This window comes from Oryctolagus cuniculus, chromosome 9 (genome assembly GCF_051225735.1).
Source record: "Oryctolagus cuniculus isolate XC-2025 breed Fujian yellow rabbit chromosome 9, ASM5122573v1, whole genome shotgun sequence".
Lineage (NCBI taxonomy): Eukaryota > Metazoa > Chordata > Mammalia > Lagomorpha > Leporidae > Oryctolagus > Oryctolagus cuniculus.
In genome coordinates this window covers 132,013,323-132,039,127 of record NC_142875.1, presented here as the reverse complement: position 1 = coordinate 132,039,127, position 25,805 = coordinate 132,013,323, and the positions used below count along the sequence as shown (strand labels likewise).

General features: G+C 47.6%; 1 protein-coding gene across 4 annotated transcripts in view; it reads right to left on the bottom strand.

The window, feature by feature from the left end:
- Positions 1-25,805, bottom strand: part of LRRK2 (leucine rich repeat kinase 2) — a 165,880-nt gene that overhangs the window by 128,250 nt on the left and 11,825 nt on the right. For 3 of the 4 annotated variants that reach the window (XR_016213165.1, XR_016213164.1, XM_070049660.2), the window contains exons 6-12: positions 24,357-24,491; positions 22,074-22,205; positions 13,492-13,611; positions 12,718-12,860; positions 12,552-12,631; positions 10,576-10,682; positions 1,889-2,018 (exon numbers count right to left, since the gene is read on the bottom strand). Coding sequence is in view for 2 of the 4 variants with exons in the window: in XM_070049660.2 (XP_069905761.2) it covers positions 1,889-2,018; positions 10,576-10,682; positions 12,552-12,631; positions 12,718-12,860; positions 13,492-13,611; positions 22,074-22,205; positions 24,357-24,491 (847 nt within the window). In the remaining 2 variants the exon portion in view is untranslated. The remainder of the gene's footprint in view (positions 1-1,888; positions 2,019-10,575; positions 10,683-12,551; positions 12,632-12,717; positions 12,861-13,491; positions 13,612-22,073; positions 22,206-24,356; positions 24,492-25,805) is intronic. The other variant, XM_089304025.1, reaches the window with a different exon arrangement.

The window sequence follows — 25,805 nt, the reverse complement described above, 5'->3', positions numbered from 1 at the left end:
AGGACAGAATCCGGCGCCCCAACCGGGACTAGAACCCGGTGTGCCGGCGCCGCAGGCGGAGGATTAGCCTAGTGAGCCGCGGCGCCGGCCGGAGCTATGTGCTCTTTCACAGATGAACACACACCCTTCACCCAGAGCTCAGGAGGCACTGTGCGCTGTCACGGAGGCAGCCTCGCTTTCCACAGCAAGTGCACCATGCACGCATCAGAGCTGCGTCGTAGCTGTGCATGCGGCCATCATGATGGTGCTTTTCCACCTGCAGGCCACACTTCCAACAGTGAACACGGGAGGCGCTGTGTCCCTGTCAGCTGGGAATCCCCACTGAACTGTGCACATCTCACACGTGAAACAGCCAGAAACTACAGAACCCTAACCCGTGCTTTACGACTTCATTTATCAAGGAGGTTGCCCCACTCCTAAAGGTTCAACGCTTACAGCACCAAAAAAACCAACAATCAAGATGAAGTGCTCAAGAGCAACCTTTAAATAAGAGAAAACGACTGAGAAAGACGAAGCATGCAGATAGATACAGACTGGATGGTAAGACAGCAGAGCCCGCCGCCCAAGCAGACAGGTGCACCACACCCCAGGCCCGTCAGTCACATTGTGCAGCAGCAGTTGTCACAGCTGTGATTTGCTGGGTGCTCAAAATGCACCAGGCATTATCCACACTGCTTCATGAAAATTAACTTCCGTAATCCCCGCATTATAAAATCATAACACGAGATCCTTAAAATATATTTCTGGTTGAGATAACATTTTTACTTTGCATCACAGACAAAGGCTTTTTGGCGCCACTGAATAAAGAATTCAACAAATAAAAAGTGAAAAGACCACAGTGCAACAGGAAAATAGGCAAAGGCTATGAGCAATAATCAAACAAAAACAAGTTCACCTCTTTCACATAAATTTTATAAGTCACAAAAGCATTAAAAAGTTAGTAGGATATAATTTCTACCAATTTGTTGGATGAATAAAGTTTAACAAAACACAGTATCTGCAGCCAAACTGGTACACATGGGTATTTCCTTCCTTCCTTCTTTCTGAATTTTGGCTCCCACATTTAAGGGCAGAGACATGAAGTTTTTATTACCCCTTGTTACAGGTGAGGAACCTGAAGTTCAGCAAACAGTTCGCTCAATTAGCTGCAGAGTTAGGACACACCATCAGTTTTGGCTGCCACACCTCTGCCTTTTGTGTTTTCCCTGACGTGTGCTGGTTCCCTCATGGCCTTTTTTGTTTGTTTGAAATTTACTCAATCCCAAAGCTAATTCACATTCTGCACCTCAATAAATGAAAAGCGGCAGTGAGCGTACTCTGCAGTAAGCATCGCCTGCACATCACTGAGTTCTGGTTTTTTTAACTAACAGTTCTGCCCATGCCACCATCTACCCCCAGATAAAAAGGTCTAGGCCCCGCTGTGCCACTCATTAGCCAGGCTCTTACTCTGAACACCGAGGAACTGGGCCAGGTGCACCTTAGGGCTCCCACAGCTGGAGTCTGAGAGTTAATTCACATGAAGAAATCATAATCCAGTTTTGTTGTGAAGAAGCTACACTTAAAAAGCTAGTCTCTCATTTCATGTCTTACACCTTTCATGCTGACACAATCGGCAGAAATAACGCTGATGTCACGTACCGGGTAATCACAAGATTTCTAAATGTAGTGAACACTGTGCAGAGAAACCAACCTTCGTCATCTGTCCTCAAGCTCTGCCAATCCTTTCCACGTTCAGATGAAGCAATTCTGTGGCCTCGGTGACAGGAGACCATACTGCCAAAGGTGTCAGTCTTCAAAGCCCCATGTTTGCCCCTTGTAGCAATAACCTTGACATAGGAACAGTCCCTCGGCCCCACCTGTTCTGCGTAAGTGCGTGAGTCCATCTTACCTGCCTTCAAACAGGTGGTTCAGCATCTTACAGCCACTCTCGGCCACTTCAGGGGAATGTGCGTGCCGCTGCATTAACTCCAGAACATTCAGGTATATCCCTTTAGACAACAGGATCTTTCTGAAATTAACTGCAAGGTTGTTTCCATGTTACTTGTAGAAAGCAAAGCCAAATTTCCTCATTTTGCACTAACACACGGGATATAAGACAGCCCAAACTCACAGGAAAGCATGTCCCCAAAGGGACAAATATCCTATGTTCTCCCTGATCGGTGACAACTAACCGAGCACCAAAAAGGAAACCTGTTGAAGTGAAATGGACACTATGAGAAACAGTGACTTGATCAGCCCTTGTCCTGACTGTTAATGTACAACTTAATACTTTCTCCCTTTTAGTATTTTTTTGTTTTACTTAATACTATTGGTTGAACTCTATAATTAACACAAAATTATTCTTAGGTGTTACCTGAAAAGTGATCTCTGTTCAATATAAGAGTGGGAATAAGAGAGGGAGATGTACAATTTGGGACATGCTCAAGCTGACTTTTCCAAATGGTAGAGTTAGAATCATGCCAGGGGAACCCAATACAATCCGATCAAGGTGGCATGTACCAATGTCATCTCACTAGTCCCGGTGATCAATTTCAGTTCACAATTGATCACACTGATAGGTCTAAGAGTCAAAGGGATCACACAAACAAGACTGGTCTACTAATACTAACGGATAGAATAAAAAAGGGAGAGAATGATCCAACATGGAAAGTGGGATACACAGCAGACTCATAGAATGGCAGATGTCTGAAGCAGCACTCTGGCCTCAGAATCAGCCCTTAAGGCATTTGGATCTGGCTGAAAAGCCCATGAGAGTATTTCAGGCATGGAAAGCCAAAACACTGTGGCAAAAAAAAAAAAAACCTAAATGAAAGATCTCTGCGAGTGAGATCCCAGTGGAAAGAACAGGTCGTCAAAGAAGGAGGTACCTTTCTCTAAAGGGAGGAGAGAACTTCCACTTTGACTATGACCCTGTCGGAATAAGATTGAAGTCGGCGAACTCTAAAGGCTTCCATAGCCTTGGCAACTCATGACAAGAGCCTAGGGAGATTTCTGATGCCATAAACAAGAGTGTCAATTTGTTAAGTCAACAACAGGAGTCACTGTGCACTTACTCCTTATGTGAGATCTCTGTCCTTGATGTGTTATTCAATGTGAATTAATGCTATAACTAGTACTAAAACAACATTTTACACTTTATGTTCTGTGTGTGTGTACAAACTGATGAAATCTTTACTTAATATATACTAAATTGATCTTCTGTATATAAAGATAATTGAAAATGAATCTTGATGTGAATGGAATGGGAGAAGGAGCGGGAAAGGGGAGGGTTGCGGGTGGGAGGGAAGTTTTTTGGGGGGGAAAGCCACTGTAATCCATAAACTGTACTTTGGAAATTTATATTTACTAAATAAAAGTTTAAAAAAAAAAGGATAGCCCAAATTCACAGGAAAGCATGTAAAAACATACAAAACATATTTCACTGACAACCTATGTATCACTAATGCTGATTTCTTTAACATATATACCATTTTCCATTTTTTATATGATTAAAATTTGTTAAGATTTTGGTTTAAGGGGCTGGCTCTATGGCTTAGCAGGTTAACACCCTGCCTGAAGCGCCGGCATCCCATATGGGCACCAGTTCTAGTCCTGGCTGCTCCTCTTCCAGTCCAGCACTTTGCTGTGGCCTGGGAAAGCAGTGGAGGATGGCCCAAGTCCTTGGGCCCCTGTACGCATGTGGGAGACCCAGAAGAAGCCCCTGGCTCCTGGCTTCAGATCAGCGCAGCTCTGGCCATTGCGGCCAATTCGGGAGTGAACCATCGGATGGAAGACCTCTCTCTCTGTCTCTGTCTCTGTCTCTCTCTCTGCCTCTCTGTGTAACTCTGACTTTCAAATAAATAAATCTTTAAAAAAAAAAAAAAGATGATGATGTTGGTTTCATCCACAGAGTCGGCTTGTTCCACCACAGAGAGAATAGCCCAGGGGATATGAAAGTAGGGACTTTGCAGGGACAAAAAAAAAAAAACTTAAATTAAATTATACTCTCCAAATAAGAGGCAAGGCCGGACCAGTTTAGTACTTGGATGGGAGAATATCCGGGTGCAGGAGACACCAGTGATTTAGAAATAAGGCACAGGGAGCGCAGAGGGTACCACTCTCCCGGGTCTCAGGGGGGAGTCTAAGAAGGGACGAACAGTGGCTTTTCTGGAGCCCTGAGCCGCTCTGTCCATTTACCAGTGACCCCCAGCACCATCAGCTTCATGTCTGCCCTCACACAAGGGCTAGAGCGGCCGCAACTGTGCTCATTTGTTTTTACCAAGCAACCCCAGAGCTTGGCAAACACACAGACGCCCCGCACGGCCCCTTCTGCACCGGAGGTACAAGAGCAACGGCACCCGGCAAGGACAACACCAAGGAACTTTCCTCTCCACTGTCAACTTCCCCGGGAAACAAACCCACGGCCTTGACGTTTCTACATGAACACCCGCTCTCTGCCAGTCTCCATGCAGGAGTCAGCCGCGTGATCACACGCTGTCACTGAGAAATGCAATGGCAAAGGCCGGTGCCGTGGCTCACTAGGCTAATCCTCCACCTTGCGGCGCCGGCACACCGGGTTCTAGTCCCGGTCGGCACGCCGGATTCTGTCCCGGTTGCCCCTCTTCCAGGCCAGCTCTCTGCTGTGGCCCGGGAGTGCAGTGGAGGATGGCCCAGGTGCTTGGGCCCTGCACCCCATGGGAGACCAGGAGAAGCACCTGGCTCCTGCCATCAGATCAGTGCGGTGCGCCAGCCACAGTGCACCGGCCGCGGCGGCCATTGGAGGGTGAACCAACAGCAAAGGAAGACCTTTCTCTCTGTCTCTCTCTCACTGTCCACTCTGCCTGTCAAAACAAAACAAAACAAAAAAACCAAAACAAACAAAAAAAAGAAATGCAATGGCAAAGTGGCAGAGAAGGAAATTTAGAAGAATTAAATACTGGGTTTCAAACAAACTGTGGGGGCCGGTGTTGTGGTTTATCCAGTTAACCCACTGCCTATGATGCCGACAGCTCACATGGGCATGGGTTTGTATCCTAGCAGTTCCACTTGCAATCCAGCTCCCTACTAATAGCCTGGGAAGAGCAGCTGGAGATGGCCCACGTGCTTGGGCCCCTACACCAACATGGGAGACTCAGATGAAGCTGCTGGTTCCTGGCTTCCGCCTGGCTCATTCTTGGCTTTTACAGCCACTGTGGGAATGAGCCAGCAGGTGGAAGACCTCTTTCTCGCTGTCTCTCCATCTCTCTCCTACTCTGCCTTTCTGTGGGGAGCAACTCGGACTAGACTAAGTTACTGGAATTAAGACTTATTCTATGCATCTGCTCTCCCACAATATGGCGCTGGGAGAGGAGTAAACAGCTTCTACACAGCTGCCTCTTGCCAACTTGAGTGATGACCTGCAGGAGCTGATCCTGCTCCTGATTGGAGGAGAGCAGCATACTCGGCGTGTGGGTAGCGGAGTTGGGATTGGTGGAAGAGGACTATAAAGGAGGAGAGAGACAACATGCACCAGGAACATCTAAGGGGAACATCTATCTGAAGGAACACCTGTGCAGCCCCCGAGAGAGCTGGGAAGCCGCGCAGAGCCGGGAAGCCGCCACGGGGCGAGGCGCTGAGAAGCCGCCTTGGGGCGGGTGCCGGGAAGCCGCGGGGATAAGAGAAATAGAAGTATAGAAGTAAAATGAGAGAAATAGGAATGCTGGCAGATAGAAGTAAAATAGGAGAAATAGGAATGCCCTGAGATAGAGAAATAGAGAAAAATAAGGCCTCCCCACAACATGGCAATGAGAGAGTTTGGATTCGGTCTGCCTGATTAGGCGATAAGCACCAGCAGGCAGCTCGACCAGAGTATGAGCTGCAGGTCACCGAGGATAGGCACGAATCAACATCAATAAGTCTCCCCACAATACGGCAATGAGAAGGCTCGGATTCGGTTTGCCTGATTGGTAGGGCTTGTAAGCACCTGCAGGCAGTTCTAGCAGAGCAGAGCATGCGCTGCAGGGCACCGAACACAGGCATGCATCAGCGCCTAAAAATCTCCTCACAACATGGCAAAGAGAGGACCCGGATTCAGTTTGCCTGATTGGTAGGGCTTGTAAGCACCTGTGGGCAACTCTAGCAAGTAGAGCAGAGTGTGTGCCGCGGGGCAGTGAAGACAGGCGCGTATCAACGCCAAAAAATAAAAAGAAAGGGGGAACTGTGGGGAGCAACTCGGACTAGACTAAGTTACTGGAATTAAGACTTATTCTATGCATCTGCTCTCCCACAATATGGCGCTGGGAGAGGAGTAAACAGCTTCTACACAGCTGCCTCTTGCCAACTTGAGTGATGACCTGCAGGAGCTGATCCTGCTCCTGATTGGAGGAGAGCAGCATACTCGGCGTGTGGGTAGCAGAGTTGGGATTGGTGGAAGAGGACTATAAAGGAGGAGAGAGACAACATGCACCAGGAACACCTGAGGAACATCTAAGCAGCCCCCAAGAGAGCCGGCCGGCGGTGTGCCGCTCCCCCGTGGAAGTGGGGAAAGTGGCAGGGGGAACCGCCCTTCCACGGAGGTGGAAGGGACGGTAGCCAACCCAGGAAGAACCAGCAGCAAACCCGGGAAGGGCCGAGCAGACAAAAGAACAGCGCAGGGTCCTGTGTCGTTCCTCCGCGAAGAGGGGGAGCGACACCTTTCAAATAAATCAATAAATTTTTTTAAAATTGCATACCTTAAGAATAAACAGAACAAACAAACAGAAATTATATACACATTCTTAGACACTGCCAACACCTGGACACCTTTGTAAGCACTTCCACATATTAAGATATGTTTAGGGGACTGGCATTTAGCCCAGCGGTTAGGATGTCCACATCTCACATCCCTGTGCCTGGGTTAGTACCAGGCACTGGCTCCTGACTCCAGCTTCCTGCCAGCACAGACGCTGGTGGGCAGCAGTGACGGCTCAACTCACTGCGATGCACATGGAAGACCTGGACTGAGTTCCCGGTCTCTGGCTTCCGCCTGGCCCAGTCCTAGGTGTTGCAGGCACTTAGGGGGAACCAGCTCTGTTCTATCTGTCTCTGATTATTTTTTAAGAATTTTATAAGAATTTGAACACTTCACCCTATCACACCAAATTTTATTGACACTCTCAAAGTGGCTACCTTATATCCAAGGAGAAATTTTAGAAGACAGGAGGGACCAGCGCAGCGGCACAGTAGGTTAAAGCTCCGGCTTGCAGTGCCAGCATCCTATATGGGCACTGGTTCAAGCCCCAGCTGCTCCACTTACAATTCAGCTCTCTGCTTACTGCCTGAGAAAGCAGCAGATGATGGGCCGAGTGCTTGAGCCCCTGCACCCATGTGGGCTCCAGGCTTTGGATTGGCTCAGCTCTGGCTTTTGCGCCCACTTGGGGAGTGAACCAGTGGACAGAAGATCTTTTTTTGTCTCAGCCTCCCTGTGTAACTCTGTCTTCCGTCATATAAAATAAACTAAAAAACAAAAGTACAGATTGCTGGGTCCCAACTCAGCTGAAGAACTGCCGATTTTCGACGAGTTCCCAGGCAGCACTGCTGGTCTAGGGACCACACTCTAATAACCGGTGTGCTAGACAACAAGCCAACATGCAGCTCGAACCTGGCAGACACTAGCCCAAGGGGCAGACATTTTATCAGGAAGTCACTTCAGGGTCTGGAACATTCTATACCTGACGTCTCATTGACTGCTGACCTACACAGGCTCTTGACCTCATTCACTGCGTTTCGGCCAGAAAGGACTTGGCGGTAAGTAACAATACAAACCTTCCTACACGTCCCCATTCAATCGACCGTCGCCTTTCCGGGTGGCCCACTCTGAGCCCCAACACAGCAAGGCCCCCTTTCCTGAGTCACCTTCTTCCTTAGCTACTTCACAAACACTGTATTTCACGGATTCGCATTCATTGTCCTCCCTAGCAGAAGCCACACTCCATGAGCCTGGGTTCCTTCTTAAGCAATGTATCCAGTCCCTCCGCAGGGTGGGGAACACCCAGCCCGCAGGCCATATAAGCCCAGGAAATATTGGGTCTGGCCCTGCCAAAGCAACCAAAGAGGGGATTCAAAATTTAATAAATCAGTAGCAGGCTAATTTTTTTTTTGATAGGCAGAGTTAGACACAGAGAGAGAGAGACAGAGAGTAAGGTCTTCCTTCCGTTGGTTCACCCCCCAAATGGCCGCTACGGCCGGCACATTGCACTGATCCGAAGCCAGGAGCCAGGGGCTTCCTCCTGGTCTCCCATGGGGTGCAGGGCCCAAGCACTTGGGCCATCCTCCACTGTACTCCCGGGCCACAGCAGAGAGCTGGCCTGGAAGAGGAGCAACCAGGACAGAACCAGCGCCCCAACCGAGACTAGAACCCGGGGTGCCGGCGCCGCAGGCGGAGGATTAGCGTAGTGAGCCACAGCGCTGGCCAACAGGCTAATTTTTAAATCAATAGTTTTGTTTGGTCTGCAAATGATGCTATAAATATCCAAACAGCCCTTGGAAGAACAAAGGTGCTCCATTCTTGTGCCTACAGAATTGCCCAGCACATAGCAGGAATACACTAAATATTAACTCAATTAATAAATGAAATGAAGCAAACATAAAAGGAGATATTTGGCCTTTCAAATATCTTGGCCTTTGAACCTCCACAGTTCTGAGCACCCCCATCCTCTGGCTACCAAATCAGCCATCTCCCTAAAACACCAGGCATAGCCCTGCACATCCGTCATCCCCAAATGGCTCCCGATGACAAGCAGCCCGAGGCGGCTGGTGAATGAGTTGCTCGAGTCTTTAATATTCCACTAAGGTGGACTCTAAGGACAGCGTGCCTGGGCACCGCCACAGACAGAGGAGTAAGGAATCCAGAAAGAGCAGAGAACTGACTGTGAACATAGATGTCCAGGCTAGCTCTGGACGGCACCAACCCTCAGAGACCACAACAAGAAGCAAGCCAAATCTCCCCCAAATCCTGGCTGTCCTGTTTCCAGGGTGGTTCAAACTGCAGCTCGGGCACAGGCCTGCTGGTGCACACGGAAGTCTGTCTGCTCCCTTAGGAGACCCACCGAGCAGCAGCAGCCAAGTTCCGACTCCAACCTAAAGAGCTGACAGCACAGCCTGTCCACTCTAACTGCACCAGAGCATGTGGGAGACGGGAATGGCTGGCAGCAGCGTCCTCTCCTGCCCCTCCCACGCTGACTCATCACGCCAAGGGCAAGCAGCCTGCTTCCCAGTGTCCTTGTCACGCCACATCATTTATTAAGCTGGGGTCAGAGACCGAGTGGGAAAGGAGGAAAGGGGCAAAGAGCTGCCTTCCCCCCTCGCTGGACCTCAGCCATCCCGTCAGGAAGCAAGCCTCAGGGGCTTCCTCAGTCGTTTCTCCTCTCACGCTGTCTTCTACCTGCGCGGCTCACGCCCGTCTCTGGCTCAGGCTTTCTCCCTCTACCAACACCCTGTGAGAGCTGCCAAGTCCCAATGCCTTGCTGATGTTTCCTCCTGGAAATTCCTGGCAGAAATTCCCATTTGTTGGATCAGGATTCTGAGCAGCCTGAGCCACGATCTTAAACCTTAACAGAATGCCAAGGGGTTACAAGCCATCTCTCTGTTCTTAACTGCACAAAGCTGGAACTCGGGAATTAGGTGAGGGACCATTTTCCAGAAAACTTGTGTATAACAGTTTTATAGTGGTGCAAGTCTTGTGATGCAGTGGGTTAAGCTGCCCTGAGGACGCCCACATCCCATACTGGAGTGCCTGGGCTCAAGTCTCACCTCCACTTCCAATCCAGCTGCCTGCTGGTGCACCTGGGAGGTAGCAGGTGATGGCCCAAGTATATTGTCCCCTGCCACCCCCATGAGGGGCCTAGATGAAGTTCCTGGCTCCTGGTTTCAGTGTGACCCAGTCCCTGCTATTCTGAGCATGTATTTTGGCAGTGAGCCAGCAGTTGGAAGATCTCTCTCTCTCCCTTCCTGCCTCCCTCTCTCTCTCACTCTTTTTTTCCTTCTTCCTCTTTCCTGTTTCAAATAAATTTAAAAATAATTCTTAAAAACTGAAAGTCTCTTGAAAAAGTAAATATTTTATAATAGATCATTTATAATAGAAAATTTCAAGTGCTGACTATCTCTCTACCCTGTTTTATTTTCTATAAATATTTTCTAAGACAATAACCAGTGTTTAAAGGAAAAAAGAGGGGGAAGGGTAACCATTTGGGGTTTATCATGGGTTCCAAAAACCTTCCATGAGGCAGGCTAACAGCTCATCAACAAGAGATGGACTTGAAGCAGCTATTAAAAACTATGTGTGAACATAGAATTATCAATGGGAAAAGGAAAAATATACAATTTGATTACTGGAATATGTAAGGATCCCATTTCTGCCTAAAGCTCTAAAATACACTGCACATGCCATGTGTGATGACACACAAGGACGTCCAGAACACACATGGGAAAATTCATTTTATTCTTGATGGCTCACCTGCATCTCAACATAGCCACACATCAGATACAGGAAGCTACAAAGCCTCTCACTTTATAAATAGCTTTTCAGTCAACACCACCACGAACAGGTTTCCCTGTTAGACATCTGGGGGCAGCCCTCACCATTTTGCTCCAGGAGGGTCGACAGCGCGTTTGCCGATGCCTGGAAGACTTCCTTCGACGAGGAGTGCATCAGCATGGACAGCATCACCTCCCTGTGCGCAGGGAGCCTGCCGAAGGACAAGCGCAGAGTGAGTGGGATCTTGCTGGGAACTGAGCCTCTCTGCACACGGTCCAACATCTCCAACAACAGGCAACGGCATAGAAATAAGGCTATGCACTGTCTTAACGGTGCATGGTAGCTAAACCATTTCACATTCAAGAGCCAGATTCAAACCACTACTTACCAAGGAAATCAGTTTTTGTTTCTTCCAAAGCTAATTAGCAGAAGGAAAAAAGCAAGCTCAGTAGGTATGTGAGGGGTCTCCTAACAGTTCAGGGAATGGTTGTACAGCCACTGCTTGTGAGGCAGGCATCCCACAGGAGCCTTAGAGACTAAGCTACCCTAAGTCTATCCAGCTTCCTGCTGATGTACTTGGGAAAAGCATCAAAAGGTGACCCAAGTACTGGGACCCCTGCCACCCAAGGAGGAGACCCTCTTAAATAAAATTTTCAGGGAGGTGCCCGTGTTGTGATACAGCAGGTAAAGCCACTGCCTGTAAGACTGGCATCCTATATAGACTGCTGATTTGAGTCCTGGCTGTTCCACATCTGATCCAGCTCCCTTCTAATGTTCCTGGGAAAGCAGCAGACAACAGCCCAAACACTTGAGCCCCTGTGACCACTTGTGAGAGCTTATGGGAGTTCCGGGCTCCCGGCTTCAGCTCAGCTCAGCTCTAGCTCTTGCAGCTATCTGCAGAGTGAACCAGTGGATGGAAGATCTCTTTGTCTTTGTCTCTCCTCCTTTCTATCACTCTGCTTTCCAACTCATACTTCTTTTAAAGTTCACAGAAAGTGTGTACTGTGAAAAACCAGCATGAATTTCAGAATTTTTTGCGCGAAAATAAACTTAGTTTTAATTCTATTTTCTGCAGACCTCAAGAAGCCTCCTCACATACAGAGGTGCTAGGAGGGAAAAGATAAAGTGAGGAGAAGGCAACAGAAGCAAGGAAGGAAAAGGAAACAAGTCATAAAGAAGCACATGGATTTTAAAGACAGAACACAAACATTTTCTGTCACTAACATTTACTTTAAGGGTCTCTTATGAATAGTAAAGAACAGGTGAGCTCTGAACAAAAATTAATAAACCACAACACGAGTCTGCCTGATCCTAATTTCCTAAGAGGACTGCTCTCAGTGGAACGACTGGGACGCTTACCAAGCAATCTTCAAAAGAATGACTGTTTCTTTTCAAACCAGAGATGCCGCATTAATTAGCATCCGTGCCATTAGCTGAGGGGCCACTACGCAAAGAGGCTGCCAGGATTCCGGGTGTGGACATGACTGTTTCAGTCTGCAAAGAGGGACACTCAGAGTCTCAGACCCAGGGAGCACTCATAGCCAACGGCCGGAGCACAAGGGTCCGGGACAGGCATGGATCAAGGGCCGGGCTCCCGCGTGTGCGTGGGGAGCCAGTGCTGACCTGAAGGTGTGGGAAGGGCGCTACTACCAAGAGCTCCAGTGGAGCCCAGAGCTCCCAACACTGCCACATGCGCCAGGCCCTCACCAGAGGGGCCCTCTGACCCAATCTAATTCCTGGGGGTGGCAGCCTGCAGGCCAGAGGGGGCTCTGTGATTTCTCCCATCAGGGCTGAATGCACACGGCGTTTTTAAGCGAGCGTCTAGAGCACAGCAAGACTGTTCCTCCACGACTCAGAGATTATGAATAACCGGACTCCCAATCCTTTAGCAATAACGCCCAAACACACCGCCCCTCCCGCCTGTGGCCAGCAAAGACGCTGCAGCACCACAGACCCTCCACCGTATGACCGCAGTGCCTAGAACATGACCGCCCGCAGCAAAGCCCCGGGGAGCGCGTCTCTTAGCGCTGCCTCAAGTGACAGCGGCGCGCTCCTATCAGAGAGAAGCGGCTTTACTGACTGGCCGTCCTCGTCGCCGATCCTCTCGTGCAGGCTGCTGTGGTACATGAGCAGGTTGTTCAGGGACCAGCACGCCGCCTCCTGCGTGGGGGAGGGGAGGAAGGAGCGTCAGAGCGGACGTGGTGGACACTTGGCTGAGTGCCTGGTCGTGTCCGCAGGAGCCTCACCTGCACATGCCTGTTCTTCCGGTGCCCCGTGAGCGCCTTGTAGCAGGCTTCCAGCCAGAACAGCTTGTCCTCCTCCTCCTCCTCCTCGCCACTCTGAGCCTCACTCTTTTCCTCTAAGTCTTGATTTAAAAAAATGGTCTCAGCTTGAAAACATTAAAAAATCAATAAATACATATGTGGCATTGTATGCACGTTCATGCACACACACACACACACACACACACACACAATGATGGGACTTTAAAACATACAGGGGAAATGGAACTAAAAGATCACTTTATTTTGGTGCCAAGTTTGAAATCCACACATGTCATAATCAAGATGCTCCACGAACGTTTTATGCACGTTCCAGTGACTAACAGGAAGTCCCTGTTTTGAAGTGGTGTCCACTGAGTGAGGCGTTTGTTCTGCGAGAGCAGACGTGGCTGATTATCTACCAAGGTTTGATATAATAGAGGCCTCGTCCCACGGTTACCCCACACAGAAAAACTGCTAAGATGAAGAAGAGGATACCCAAAAAGTTCCCTAATAGACTAGAGGAGGGTCCTGTACAAAGGCAAGCTGCTGAGTGACCACGCTGACTCGGGTCCAAAGCAAACTCCCGGCTGCCCGGGGAAAGGTGCACCTGTCACTAAGTATCTTCCACTGGGAAACGGACTGCACTGGACAGCACAGGCGCTGACTGCCTCCTTCCCTGCCTGGGATCCTCTTGACAGCATCAGACACACGCATCACATTGTCCTTCTTGGGAGGTGGGGGCTGGGCATCACTCACTGAGGAGCGCCAGGCAGCCCAGCGCCGAGATCTGCAGCGCTGCGTTCTCGGGATACCGCCGCACAGCTCTCACCACAAACGCGTGCACCTCGTTCAGCACCAGGATGTTGAAAAAATTGCCTAAAAGTTCAGTGAGACAGAGGCTGAGTTTCCAAACATGGAGCTGGAATCACCTTTGCTTTATGACAGTATTAAACCAACAAATTTGAGTCGTGATGGGTATGTTAACGACATTAAAACACTTCTTTAAATTGTAATGGCTCCAAAAGAGGGATCTGCAAAAAGTCTGTAGAAAATTAAAATATAAGTTTATTTTGATACAAAAACATTTTGAAACCCATGCAGAGTTTTTGCATGGTGCCTATTTCCATGAATTCTTGGCGGCTCCTCATATTTATGACCCAGGAAACTTTGGAGATTTCCTCTCAGCTGTTGTTTAATTATCTCAGACAACGGGAGTGCCCGAGCAAAACGATGACACAAATTTGGGACACGTTAACTTTCCAGTCTTTGACTCCCTCTCCTGCTGTTATCACTTAAAAACAAGGAGATGTCCACTATCTGTGTTGCAACCACATTCACTGTACAAAGTAACTTCATTCTCCTGCCTTCCAAAAGATCCAAGCCTGCAATACAAAAAGCCTCCCTCTTCTGTCCCTCTTCTCTCTGCACTGCCCAGAAACCCAACTGCACACATCTCCTCCGGCTCAGTCCGTGGTCAGTCTAGACTCGCAGCAGCAAGAGGTCCCTTCCATTTTACATCCATTCTTCCCAGAATTAACGCATCAATTCCCGTGTCTATGAGCAAAGACCGTATCAGTGATATTCCAGAAATCCGTTCCTCCTTCCAGCTGGCGTGTTTGTCACTCACTGTACCAGATTTCCCTCTAGACGTAGTAAGGAAACTCCTACTTACTCCTAGGTGTCATAAAATGTCAGAAAGGCAGAAACAGAGAAAACCTCCGTAACATACCACAAAAAGCCTGCAGACCCAAGCCAACAGTCATCGATGGTCTCAGAACTTTCAACTCTGCCTTGCACCCTTGGGGACTCCCCAGAAATCATCCCCACCCCCAGGTCCCAAGACCTGGCTGGTCTCGGAGACTCACGTCAAGACAATTCTCCCCCATGTTTACCAGCATGTCTAAACTCACCCTAGTTCCACTGTTGTCACCCCCATGTGGCTGCCAACAGCGGCTCTACTTCTGGCCAACTGTGAGGCTCTTGGCAACCAGCAGTAAGATTGGCCTCATTGATATGAAAATAAAGAGTAAATTGTAAAAACCCCTACATGCATTAAACCCATCATCCTATCACATTTTTAAAGATTTGTTTATTTGAAAGGCAAAGTTACAGAGACACGGGGAGAGACAGACAGAGAGGGCAGACACACAGAAAAATCTTCCACTGACAACTTTACTCCCCATATGACTGCAACAAACGGGGCTGGGCCAGGCCAAAGCCAGGAGCCTGGAACTCCATCTGAGTCTCCCATGTGGGTAGCCAGGGCCTAGACACCTGGGCCATCATCTGCTGCTTTCCCAGGTGCAGTAGCAGGCAGCTGGATTGGAAGTGGAGGAGCCAGGACCCCAGAGACCACATGGGATGCCAGCATCACGGGTTGGTGACAACCTGCAGTGCCACAACACAAGCCTCTGTTTTTCTTCTTTTATTGACTTATTCATTTATCTGAAGGGCAGATTTACAGAGAGATAAGAAGAGATGTAAAGACATCTTTTTTAAGTTATTTACTTACTTTATAGACAGAACTACAGAGAAAGATCCCCTATCCATTGGTTCACTCCCCAAATGCCTGCAACAGCCAGGACTGGCCCAGCCTGGAGCCCAGAGTTGGGAACTCCATCCAGGTCTCCCACGTGGGTGCCAGGACCCCGTCACTTGAGCCATTACCACGGCCCCCCAGAGTGCACATTATCAGAGAGCTAGAATTGGGAGCAGAGTCAGTTCTCAAACTCAGGCACTCAGACATGTGATGTGGGCAACCCAATCAGGGGCTTAACTGCTAGGCCAAAATGCCTGCCCATGAAAAATGTTAGCTACTGATTTGCTGACTTCGAGTTTTTATGTTAATTAGGAAGACGCTGAAAGGTTGATTCAATTTATTTTGAGACCATAATAATGGAACCAATAATATTCTGCTAAGAGGTAAATGAGTGGGACAAAAATGCATACTTATCTGCAGGCCAGTTGGCTGGCTTTCTATTTTCAAAGAAAAGCTACAGAACAATATAGAAACTACACAGGCTATCATGAGTCCCATGGCTCTTTAATCTCAATAGCGGGACATCATGGCCCTCCAACTTGTCACTGTACACCCTTCAGGCCCTCCAGAACTATTTCCCTCACCAGGACAGCAAGACCACTGCTTCCTCCAGGTCCTTTCAAGGGATTACAGTGAATTCACGTTTTATTTTATTTTATTTTATTTTATTTTTTTGACAGGCAGAGTGGACAGTGAGAGAGAGAGACAGAGAGAAAGGTCTTCCTTTGCCGTTGGTTCACCCTCCAATGGCCGCCGCAGCTGGCGTGCTGCGGCCGGCGCATTGCACTGATCTGATGGCAGGAGCCAGGTGCTTCTCCTGGTCTCCCATGGGGTGCAGGGCCCAAGCACTTGGGCCATCCTCCACTGCACTCCCTAGCCACAGCAGAGAGCTGGCCTGGAAGAGGGGCAACCGGGACAGAATCCGGAGCCCCGACCAGGACTAGAACCTGGTGTGCCGGTGCCGCAAGGCGGAGGATTAGCCTAGTGAGCCGCTGCGCCGGCCAAATTCACATTTTAAATGCAACTTGTGCACACTGAACTTTCACTGCAGAAAACTGTACAATACGCAACAGAACTGTCCATTAGTGTGCTGGTCTGAAATTAAGGCATCAGCTTGCGAATTAGGTTGAAAAATTCTCCAACATCAACCAGGCTGCACTATCTCATCCTTCCTTGTGAAAATACAGTGAGTAAAATCGTCAAGATAGAAAGGTAAACTAGTACAAAGCTGCCACGTTTTAGAAGGAGGCTTCATTCTGTGTGGGGAGGCAGACTGCACCCATACAGGATGCACCATCATAGGTAAGACACAAAGATTTGCTGGCCCACAAATCCTCATCTGTACGTGTGGAGGGAATTACCACACCCAGTGTCCCAGGATCATTCTTTGGGTCAAGGAAACATTACCTACAGGCTAGCGTTGTGGGCAGTGGGTTAACCTGCCACTTGCAATGCCAACATGCCACAAATGAGTGGCAGTTACAGTCCTGGCTGCTCCACTTCCGATCCAGCTCCCTGCTGATACACCCAGGAAAGCGGCAGATGACCCAAGTGCTTAGGCCCCTGCCATTCAGACGGGAAACCAGGATAGAGTTCCAGGCTCCTGGTTTTAGCTTTGCCCAGACACGGCCATTGCAGCTATTTGGGGAATGAATCAGCAGATGGAAACTCTCTCTCTCTCTCTCTCCCTCTCTCACTCATTATGCCCTTCAAATAAATAAATCTTTTTAAAAATCATATATATGGGGGCCAGCACTGTGGAGTAGCAGGTAAGGCTGCAGTCTGCAGTGCCTGCATCCCATATGGTTGCCGGTTCTAGTCCCAGCTGCTCCACTTCCCATCCAGCTCTCTGCTATGGCCTGGGAAAGCAGGAGAGGCTGGCCCAAGTCCTTGGGCCCCTGCACCCATGTGGGAGACCTGGAGGAAATTCCTGGCTCCTGGCTTCAGATCAGCTCAGCTCCTGCCATTGTAGCCATCTGGAGAGTGAACCAGCGTATGGAAGACACCCCCCCCCCGCGCCCCACCGCCACCTTTCCTCTCTCTGTGTAACTCTTTCAAATAAATAAGTAAATCTTTAAAAAAAATCATATATGGAACTACTGTGGTAACCAGAAAATATCTGTGTGCAAACATGAAACCATGATTATCATATCTTACAACTGTGGTCAGATAATGATATTTAATAAATGCTTTTCAAGGAAAGAAATAAATTGAAGCTGTACATGTAAAGTAAAATTAAATCTTCAGGAATTGAATTCTAACTAAAATTAGGGTCTCTCCTAATGCTAAAATCTATTTCCAAATTATTCAGCAGATACATTTATGATTCTTGAAGTAAAAATCTGAGTAGCTATGAGACCATGAAAATTAATTTTTACAAAAGAATGATGACATTTTCCCCCAAAGTTGAATGGTGAAAACCTCAGTGCCTGTAATAAAACCCTAAGTATGCACAAAACATTGCTGGTAATCCTTTTGGGGGAAAATCATCAGAACCAATTTCCAGCAGTTAATCATCTTACCAGCCACTCACTTTTTAATGTACTATTTGGCTCACAAAAATACCCAGGAAATGTACAAGATGTGTATGTTGGGGTGGGAGTGGGAGGCCCATGAAGGAGCTGGAACGAGGACTGAGAGCTGAAAGCAAGTGGAGAGAGCACCCTATGCAAACACAGGGCTTCGGGCTCTGCAGGGGGCAGCCACTGGGACTCCCCAAGGTGGGGCAGCTCAGAGTCTCCCACAAGGCCCTGGGGCTCCGAGCTCAGGCCTGGGCTCTGGCTGCTGGAGGCACCTCTGGGCCAGCACCTGTGGTTTGCAGCTTCACAATGCTCGGATCCTGACTCAACCAAAGAGAAACTCACACACAGAGAAGAAAACAAACGCTGGAGTGGCTGACAGCAGGGAAGCAAGGCTTCGACGCCCCCAGCTTTATACAGTGGGCACAAAACCCGACATATTAGTGCACAGCGGAAAACAGAATCATAAAGCAAAGAAAGGAGAGAGGCGTGCAGACAGGAGCAAACACAGGGCCCTCGAAAGTTAGCTGGCAGGTCCAGAAATGAAAAGATGTTTGAAATACATTGTAAAACCTACGAAACATGACGAAGTTTTCACTGGAGTACAAAGTGGATTATAAAAAATCTCCAGATTCAGGTCTCCATAGGACCAAAATAAAGAAAGAATAAAATTATCTCAAACTGTGTTTTGGTTTGTTTTTTTTTTTTTTTTTTTTTTTTTTTTTTTTTGACAGGCAGAGTGGACAGTGAGAGAGAGAGACAGAGAGAAAGGTCTTCCTTTGCCGTTGGTTCACCCTCCAATGGCCGCTGCGGCCAGCGCACCGCACTGATCCGATGGCAGGAGCCAGGAGCCAGGTGCTTTTCCTGGTCTCCCATGGGGTGCAGGGCCCAAGCACCTGGGCCATCCTCCACTGCACTCCCGGGCCACAGCAGAGAGCTGGCCTGGAAGAGGGGCAACCGGGACAGAATCCGGCGCCCCGACCGGGACTAGAACCCAGTGTGCCGGCGCCGCTAGGCGGAGGATTAGCCTAGTGAGCCGCGGCGCCGGCCCAAACTGTGTTTTAAGTATTTGCAAAATGCAATACTCCTACCCACCTGTGATTAAAACAAAAAATAGTCTTATGTGTAAAAGTAAACCAAAGAGTACATTTCTTAACTTGACAAAAGCTATCACAGGACCCACACTGTGGTGTAGCAAGTAAAGCCACTGCCTTCAGTGTCAGCATAACATACGGGCACCAGTTCAAGTCCTGACTGCTCCACTTCCAATCCAGCTCCCTGCTAATGTGCCTCAGAAGGAGGTGGGGGATGACCCAAGTCCTTGGGCCCCTGCACCCACTAACTCTGCCTTTCAAATAAATAAATAAGTATTTTTAAAAAATTACAAAGAAAAGCTATCACAAAATAAGAATTTTTAAAATTAAAAAAATTAACAACTACAATTCTAATATTAGATGCATTCTCTTTAAAACTAAGAGCCAAGACAAAGATATTTACTCTGACTTGTATTTAACACTACCGTAGTAATTCCTGGCCAGGCAAGAGGACAGAAAGTGAAACAAAAGACATCAGGAGCAGAAAGGAAAAACTCAAACTAGGGTTGTGCACATATTAAGTAATTGCTACATAGAGAACCATTAAGCACTTACAAATCATGAAAACTGCTCAGTGTTTAAGAGGTAAGTAAAATCAATAAACAAAACCACTTTCATTTCTTTATGCAAACAAAATTCAAAAGTATAATTTAAATGAGATTTTTTATAATAATAAAAACCAAGCTATCTAGAAATAACAAATAAAGATGTGGAAGACCGGTATGGAAGGAATTACAACGTAAGATGTCAGTTCTGCTTAAACTGATCCATAGATTTTGCACAGTTCCCATCAGACTTGCAGTGGAATTTTCAAGGAGATGGACAATTCTAAAATGCGTATGCAATAGTAAAAGCTCCAGACAAAAGTCAAAATATGCCCCCAAACCAAGGTATGGAGCCATGCTTATGGTGAGGCAGGCTACACCAGAACTTGCCACACCCCAACACACACTAGAATGCCACTTCGAGTCTGGCTGCTCTTCTTCCATACAGCTCCCTGCTAGCCTGCCTGAGAGAGCAGTGGGAGGTCCAAGTACCTGGGCCCCTGCCACCCACGTGGGAGACCTGGATGGAGCTCCTGGCTCCTGGCTTCAGCCTGGCCCAGCCCTGGCTGCTGTGGCCATTTAGTGAGTGAAGCAGGGGATGAAAGTCCTCTTTATCTCTCTGTCACTCTGTCTTTTAAGTTAAAAAAAAATACATCTTAAAAAAACTAGAATATTGGCCAGTGCCGCGGCTCAATAGGCTAATCCTCTGCCTTGCGGCACCGGCACCCCGGGTTCTAGTCTCGGTCGGGGCGCCGGATTCTGTCCCGGTTGCCCCTCTTCCAGGCCAACTCTCTGCTGTGGCCAGGGAGTGCAGTGGAGGATGGCCCAAGTACTTGGGCCCTGCACCCCATAGGAGACCAGGAGAAGCACCTGGCTCCTGGCTTCAGATCAGCACGGTGCGCCGGCTGCAGCAGCCATTGGAGGGTGAACCAATGGCAAAGGAAGGCCTTTCTCTCTGTCTCTCTCTCTCTCTCACTGTCCACTCTGCCTGTCAAAAACAAACAAACAAACAAACAAACAAAAACTAGAGTATATGATGACTTGAGCTATAAGATAGTCAGATTTCAGGACTTACAGAGCTATAATAATTTAAACAGTATGGTACTGATCCAGGCAAATAAAGTTAACCACTGCAACAGAGCACCAAGAACAGAAGCATATATACATATATGTATACACACACACATATATACACCGATATACACACATTGAGAAATGGACAAGCCATGCAGACAGTGCTGTGATGGTAATTAGCTCCTCATAAATTTAAAAACAAAAGCAGAATTGAATTTCTACTTGATAAAACAGATTACACAGCTTTAATAAATGAAGGAGAAAGGCTTCAGATGAGGGAAAAGAAATATTTCTTAAGGAACATAAGAAAAAGGAAATCACAAAGGAACTGGTTACTGAATTTTACTATTTTACAAAAGCCACCAAAAACATGGTGAAAAGATGGGCCACAAATTAAAAGAAGATATTCTTAATACATTGTATTATCCAGAATTTATGAATCAACTCTAAAAGACCACCCTAAGGGAAAATGGATTGTATATTTCACAAAGTAGGAAATGCCAATGGCAAAGAAAATTTGAAAAAAAAAAAAAATTCACCCTTCTTTTTTTGGTAGCAACACAGATGGCAATGGCATAAAGCAAAAAAACAAGAAAAATCTCCATGCTGAGCGAAGTGGATAACGCACTGCGGTATACCCGTAACGAAGCACCTCACCCAGCACGCAGAGGCATTTACAGCCTCCACAAATGTGTGCTGATCCTGATGAACCGCCTGTGCTGAAGCAGAATCAAGCACACAAGAACAGCTCGGCTTAGGGCACAAGGTGCATGGCCCCTGAGGTGGGGGAGTGCAGCCTCCACAGAGAAGGGGCAGGAAGGAGCCCCGGCCAGCCTCCCCAGCCTGGGAAAGGCCCAGCCCTGGACCTGGGACATGAGCCTCTTGCATTTCCTTCCTTAGTCCCACTTCTTCTTTTGGACATATCAGCTACTCCAGAATTCTATTTTAAATATGGCCCTAACACTCAAACACTCCCAGAGAACTCTCTTAAAAAAAAAAAAAAAAAAAGTAACATGAAGCCAAGACTTGTCTTCCTTTTCACACACCTGTTTTCACCACCCCCTTTAAAATTCCACCGGAAGGCCGGTGCCATGGCTCACTAGGCTAATCCTCCACCTTGCGGCGCCGGCACACCGGGTTCTAGTCCCGGTCGGGGCGCTGGATTCTGTCCCAGTTGCCCCTCTTCCAGGCCAGCTCTCTGCTGTGGCCAGGGAGTGCAGTGGAGGATGGTCCAAGTACTTGGGCCCTGCACCCCATGGGAGACCAGGAGAAGCACCTGGCTCCTGCCATTGGATCAGCACGCTGGCCGCAGTGGCCATTGGAGGGTGAACCAACGGCAAAGGAAGACCTTTCTCTCTGTCTCTCTCTCTCTCACTGTCCACTCTGCCTGTCAAAAAAAAAAAAAAAAATTCCACCGGAGCATGGCAGGGCAATTCACTCCGTCTGACACTCCCTCTGATGCACGTGGATAATGCTGCCCACCCATCAGCAGGCAATACGCACAGGCGTATTACATGCTTACAGCCTGCAGGTGGTGACCGCAAATTACCCCAGGGTTTCAACTCACCCAAGGTCAGCCTGTGCAGCAAGCAGCAACTCACTTCTTGAATCTTCTCACTAACAGGGAAGGCTTTCATGGCTTCCACCACAATATTGTAGCACCTGACATTGCCGCTCATGAGCACTTCCACGTTGTTGCCTGCATTTAAAAAACCATGATCATCAAGGAGGTCATCGCTGCCATCATTGTCTCCAATCTGCACACAAACACGTCTTGCAGAGATTGTAGATACATGGCCACATAACACAGGTGTGTTTCCAAAGTTAAATAGAATTTGTCTACTAGCTATAAAAGTACTAAGCTTTTCGTAATATATTAGATACTAATATAAAGAGATGAAGACTCACCTTTGGCATTAAGGAAAAATCCCTTTATTCCTGTTTCTTGGCTTAAAAACAGAAGACCAAAAATGGAAAACTCAGGGGCTGGCATTGTGGTACAGCAGGAAAAGCTGCTCGCAATGCCAACATCTCATGAGGCACTGGTTCCAGTCCCAGCGGCTCACTTCCCATGCAGCTCCCTGCTAACGTGCCCGGGGAAGCAGCAGAAGCCAGCTCCAGTGCTTGGGCCCCTGCACCAACATGGGAGACCCAGATGAAGCTCCCAGCTCCTGGCTTTGGCCCAGCCGAGTCCCAGCCCCAGCCATTGTTGCCATTTGGGGAGTGAACCAGCAGATGGAAGATCTTGCTCTGTGTGTGTGTCTGGGTGTGCGTGTGTCCCCCTTCTCACACAGAGGATGTGATGTGCTCTAGGTTGAAAAACAAACATTCAACAGAATCGGGGTTTGACACTGTGGATTTCTGGATTTTTAGCTGCTACTTTCCTTGACCTTTGCATTATGAATTAACCTATTTTATGTTAGACGTGGGTGGAAAACAATGAGTCCCCAAAACAGCCAGCCCAAAGTAAGTGAATAAATGAATCCACACAGCCAAGGCAAAGGATGAAGAGCAGCACCATGTGCTGCAGGGGTGACTCAGAAATGGTCCAGCGCCGCCGTTCCCTTCCTGCTCAGCCCCACCCACTCCCCAGGGTTCAATGCCAAAAGCGACTTTACAAACACCGCGAAGAAATGGGCACGGGTTTCCACCCTGCCCCACACACATCTCCCAGCTTCAGAACACAGCATGGATTCCCACGTCTGAAACCACACACACATGTTACAAGCCTGCACAGATTTCAAAGATTTGCACCAAAACAAACTTATCTTCCTAAAGTCTCCTCAGGCATATGATACATGACTTACAAATAAGATACAGATGAATATGTAGTGATGCTGGCTATGGTTTTATAACACCTGTTACAGAGCGGGTCATTATTCTGTATTCTTCGCATGATTTACTCATTTAATCCTCAAAACCACTTCACATGGGTGAAGGTGAAAATATTACTACAGAAGTGCACTCAAGCAACACAGGAAATATAAACTGTTAATGTGCACCTCCACACCAAATCAGAACATGTGGCATGATTTAACTTATTTACAACCATGGGTAGCACATATGGCAAAATAATTTATTTTTTTTTGTGAAAAAAGTGACTAAATTTTAAAGTACCACTAGAATGCTAACCAAGAATCAACAACAAAATTTCAACTCTTTCATGTGGCTTTTGAGGCCCTCCATTGCCTCATGCTGCATCTCCAGCCGCACCCACTGACTCTCACCGAGCCTTCCCCTACCTGCACCAAAGAAACACCAGCAGACCCTTGAAGACGTGCAAGCACACACACTCACACATGCACACACACATGCATCATCACACACACGCCATCACAAGCACACACACATCCCCAAGTGCAAACGCCTAAATCCAGTTACTGAGCCCCTCGTGTCCCTTCGAGTCACCTCAGCTCCCTTGCCCTAGCATCTTTTTGCTCACAGTGACCGCTGCCTGGACACTACCTCCATGCCCACCTCACCTCCCTACACACAAAGCTTTCTGCATCACTCAGGTCTCTGCCAGGAGACCAGTCTCCCTCTCTCTATGCTCTCATCACGCTAGGCACTTCTGCCACGCTTGCCTTAGGACACGTGGTGATCACCCATGTACTGATGTTTATGCCTCAGCCTACAAACAGCTTTGAAAAGCCCAGAACACGTTTGATTTTCCACTACTGCTTCCCCATCACTAAGCCCAGAATCTCAATCAGCACAAATTAATTGAATGAATGAACGAGTTTAGCATCTACAAATTTTTAAATTAAAAACACTCATGGCACACTCAAGAGGGAGGCATAATGTTATTTTTCACCTACAGGAGAATAAGTCACAGATACAGGCTACTTACATGGAATTGCCAAGGAATGCAAACAGTGTAGGACATGGAGGACTATCTCTTCTTCGTCTTTAAAATTTTTTAATGCACTCAGCAATATCATATAATCTTTGTTCTCAACAAATTCAGTCAGTTGTTCCTCAGAGACTAAAAGATTAAAGACAAAAATACAGAATACACTTAAAGATGATATCGAAGTTCAATTATGCAGTAATATTTGTGATAACTGTAAGAGATACAATGAATACAACAGACTTGAATAAAGTAGCTTCTACAAAGGCTCTTTCAAAGAACTTTGTAGCAAGAAAACCAACTATAGGGATTTAAATAATTTTGTTTTTGGCCTGTATTAGTCACTCTGCTTTTGAAGAGTTAAGTTTGAGTCACCAATCAGTTCTCATAAAAACCAAATCGTATACAGTTCCAGTGGGGAGACTGTGGAGCTACTCAAGGGCCAAGAGTTGGGAATGTAGCAAATGGTGAGTAATTCGACTTTGAAAGACTCTGTCTTAATAATTTTCCATCAGACATCAAAAACCGCCATCAACTTTCATAATTAAACTCTTGCGATCAAGCCCAATTTTACATTTGGAATCATGTCACTGGGCAGGAACCTCAAAAACATGAATACAAATTTGGGTTACCTGCCCTTAGAATCGCCTCCCCCACAGTCAGAAAAGGCAGCAGCCCTCTTTGATCGACACTGCTGTTTTCTTGGTTTTTGTCTGTTTTTGGTTTTTCAGTTTCATTCCAAGGCATCTACATACGTTACAGGTAAACTGCTCAGATTCTAGCAAATGAGGGACATCACGGGATTTCTCACTCCATCCTGGAGTTTCAAAAGCATACTTCCACAGTTTTAAAAGTGAGCTTAATAGTTGCTCCTGAATCTAGGGAGAACTTAAAACTCCCAGAAGAAGAGATTTTTTCCGCTAGATTTGTAGCCACAATTTGCAGCTCTGATGATTGTTCCTCCAGTATTTCTCTCGTTGATAAGTCACGGACAGGGTTCACAGTGCTGGCGAGAGAGATGTGGGCCCTCCTGCTCCTGTAAAAATGTGCTCCTAGGCTGGAACACAGCCTCCTACCTGATCCTGCCCCATCTTATCAACGCTTGGTCACAAGATACCGCATTTATAGAGGAGAGCCTGGAAGACACTAAGTTCTTCCATTCCTGACCCACAGTAAACTCTTCTCCTCCAGGCCTAATCACCCAAGAGCTGGGCCCAGGGCCTGCTGTTCCGACTGCTGGCACAGTCACCTCATAGAAACATACCTCGTATTCCCACCCTCCATCCAGTGAACGCATCCATGCGATGATTTCCAAGTCTCCCACAAGTCGGATTCACTACTGAGCTTACTTTTTGCGAGAAACTTGGTAATTGTGATAAATATCACAATCTTTTCTCTGCCAAATGGGCAAAGATCTAGATTCCTAACATTTTCCCTTTACCCATTTTC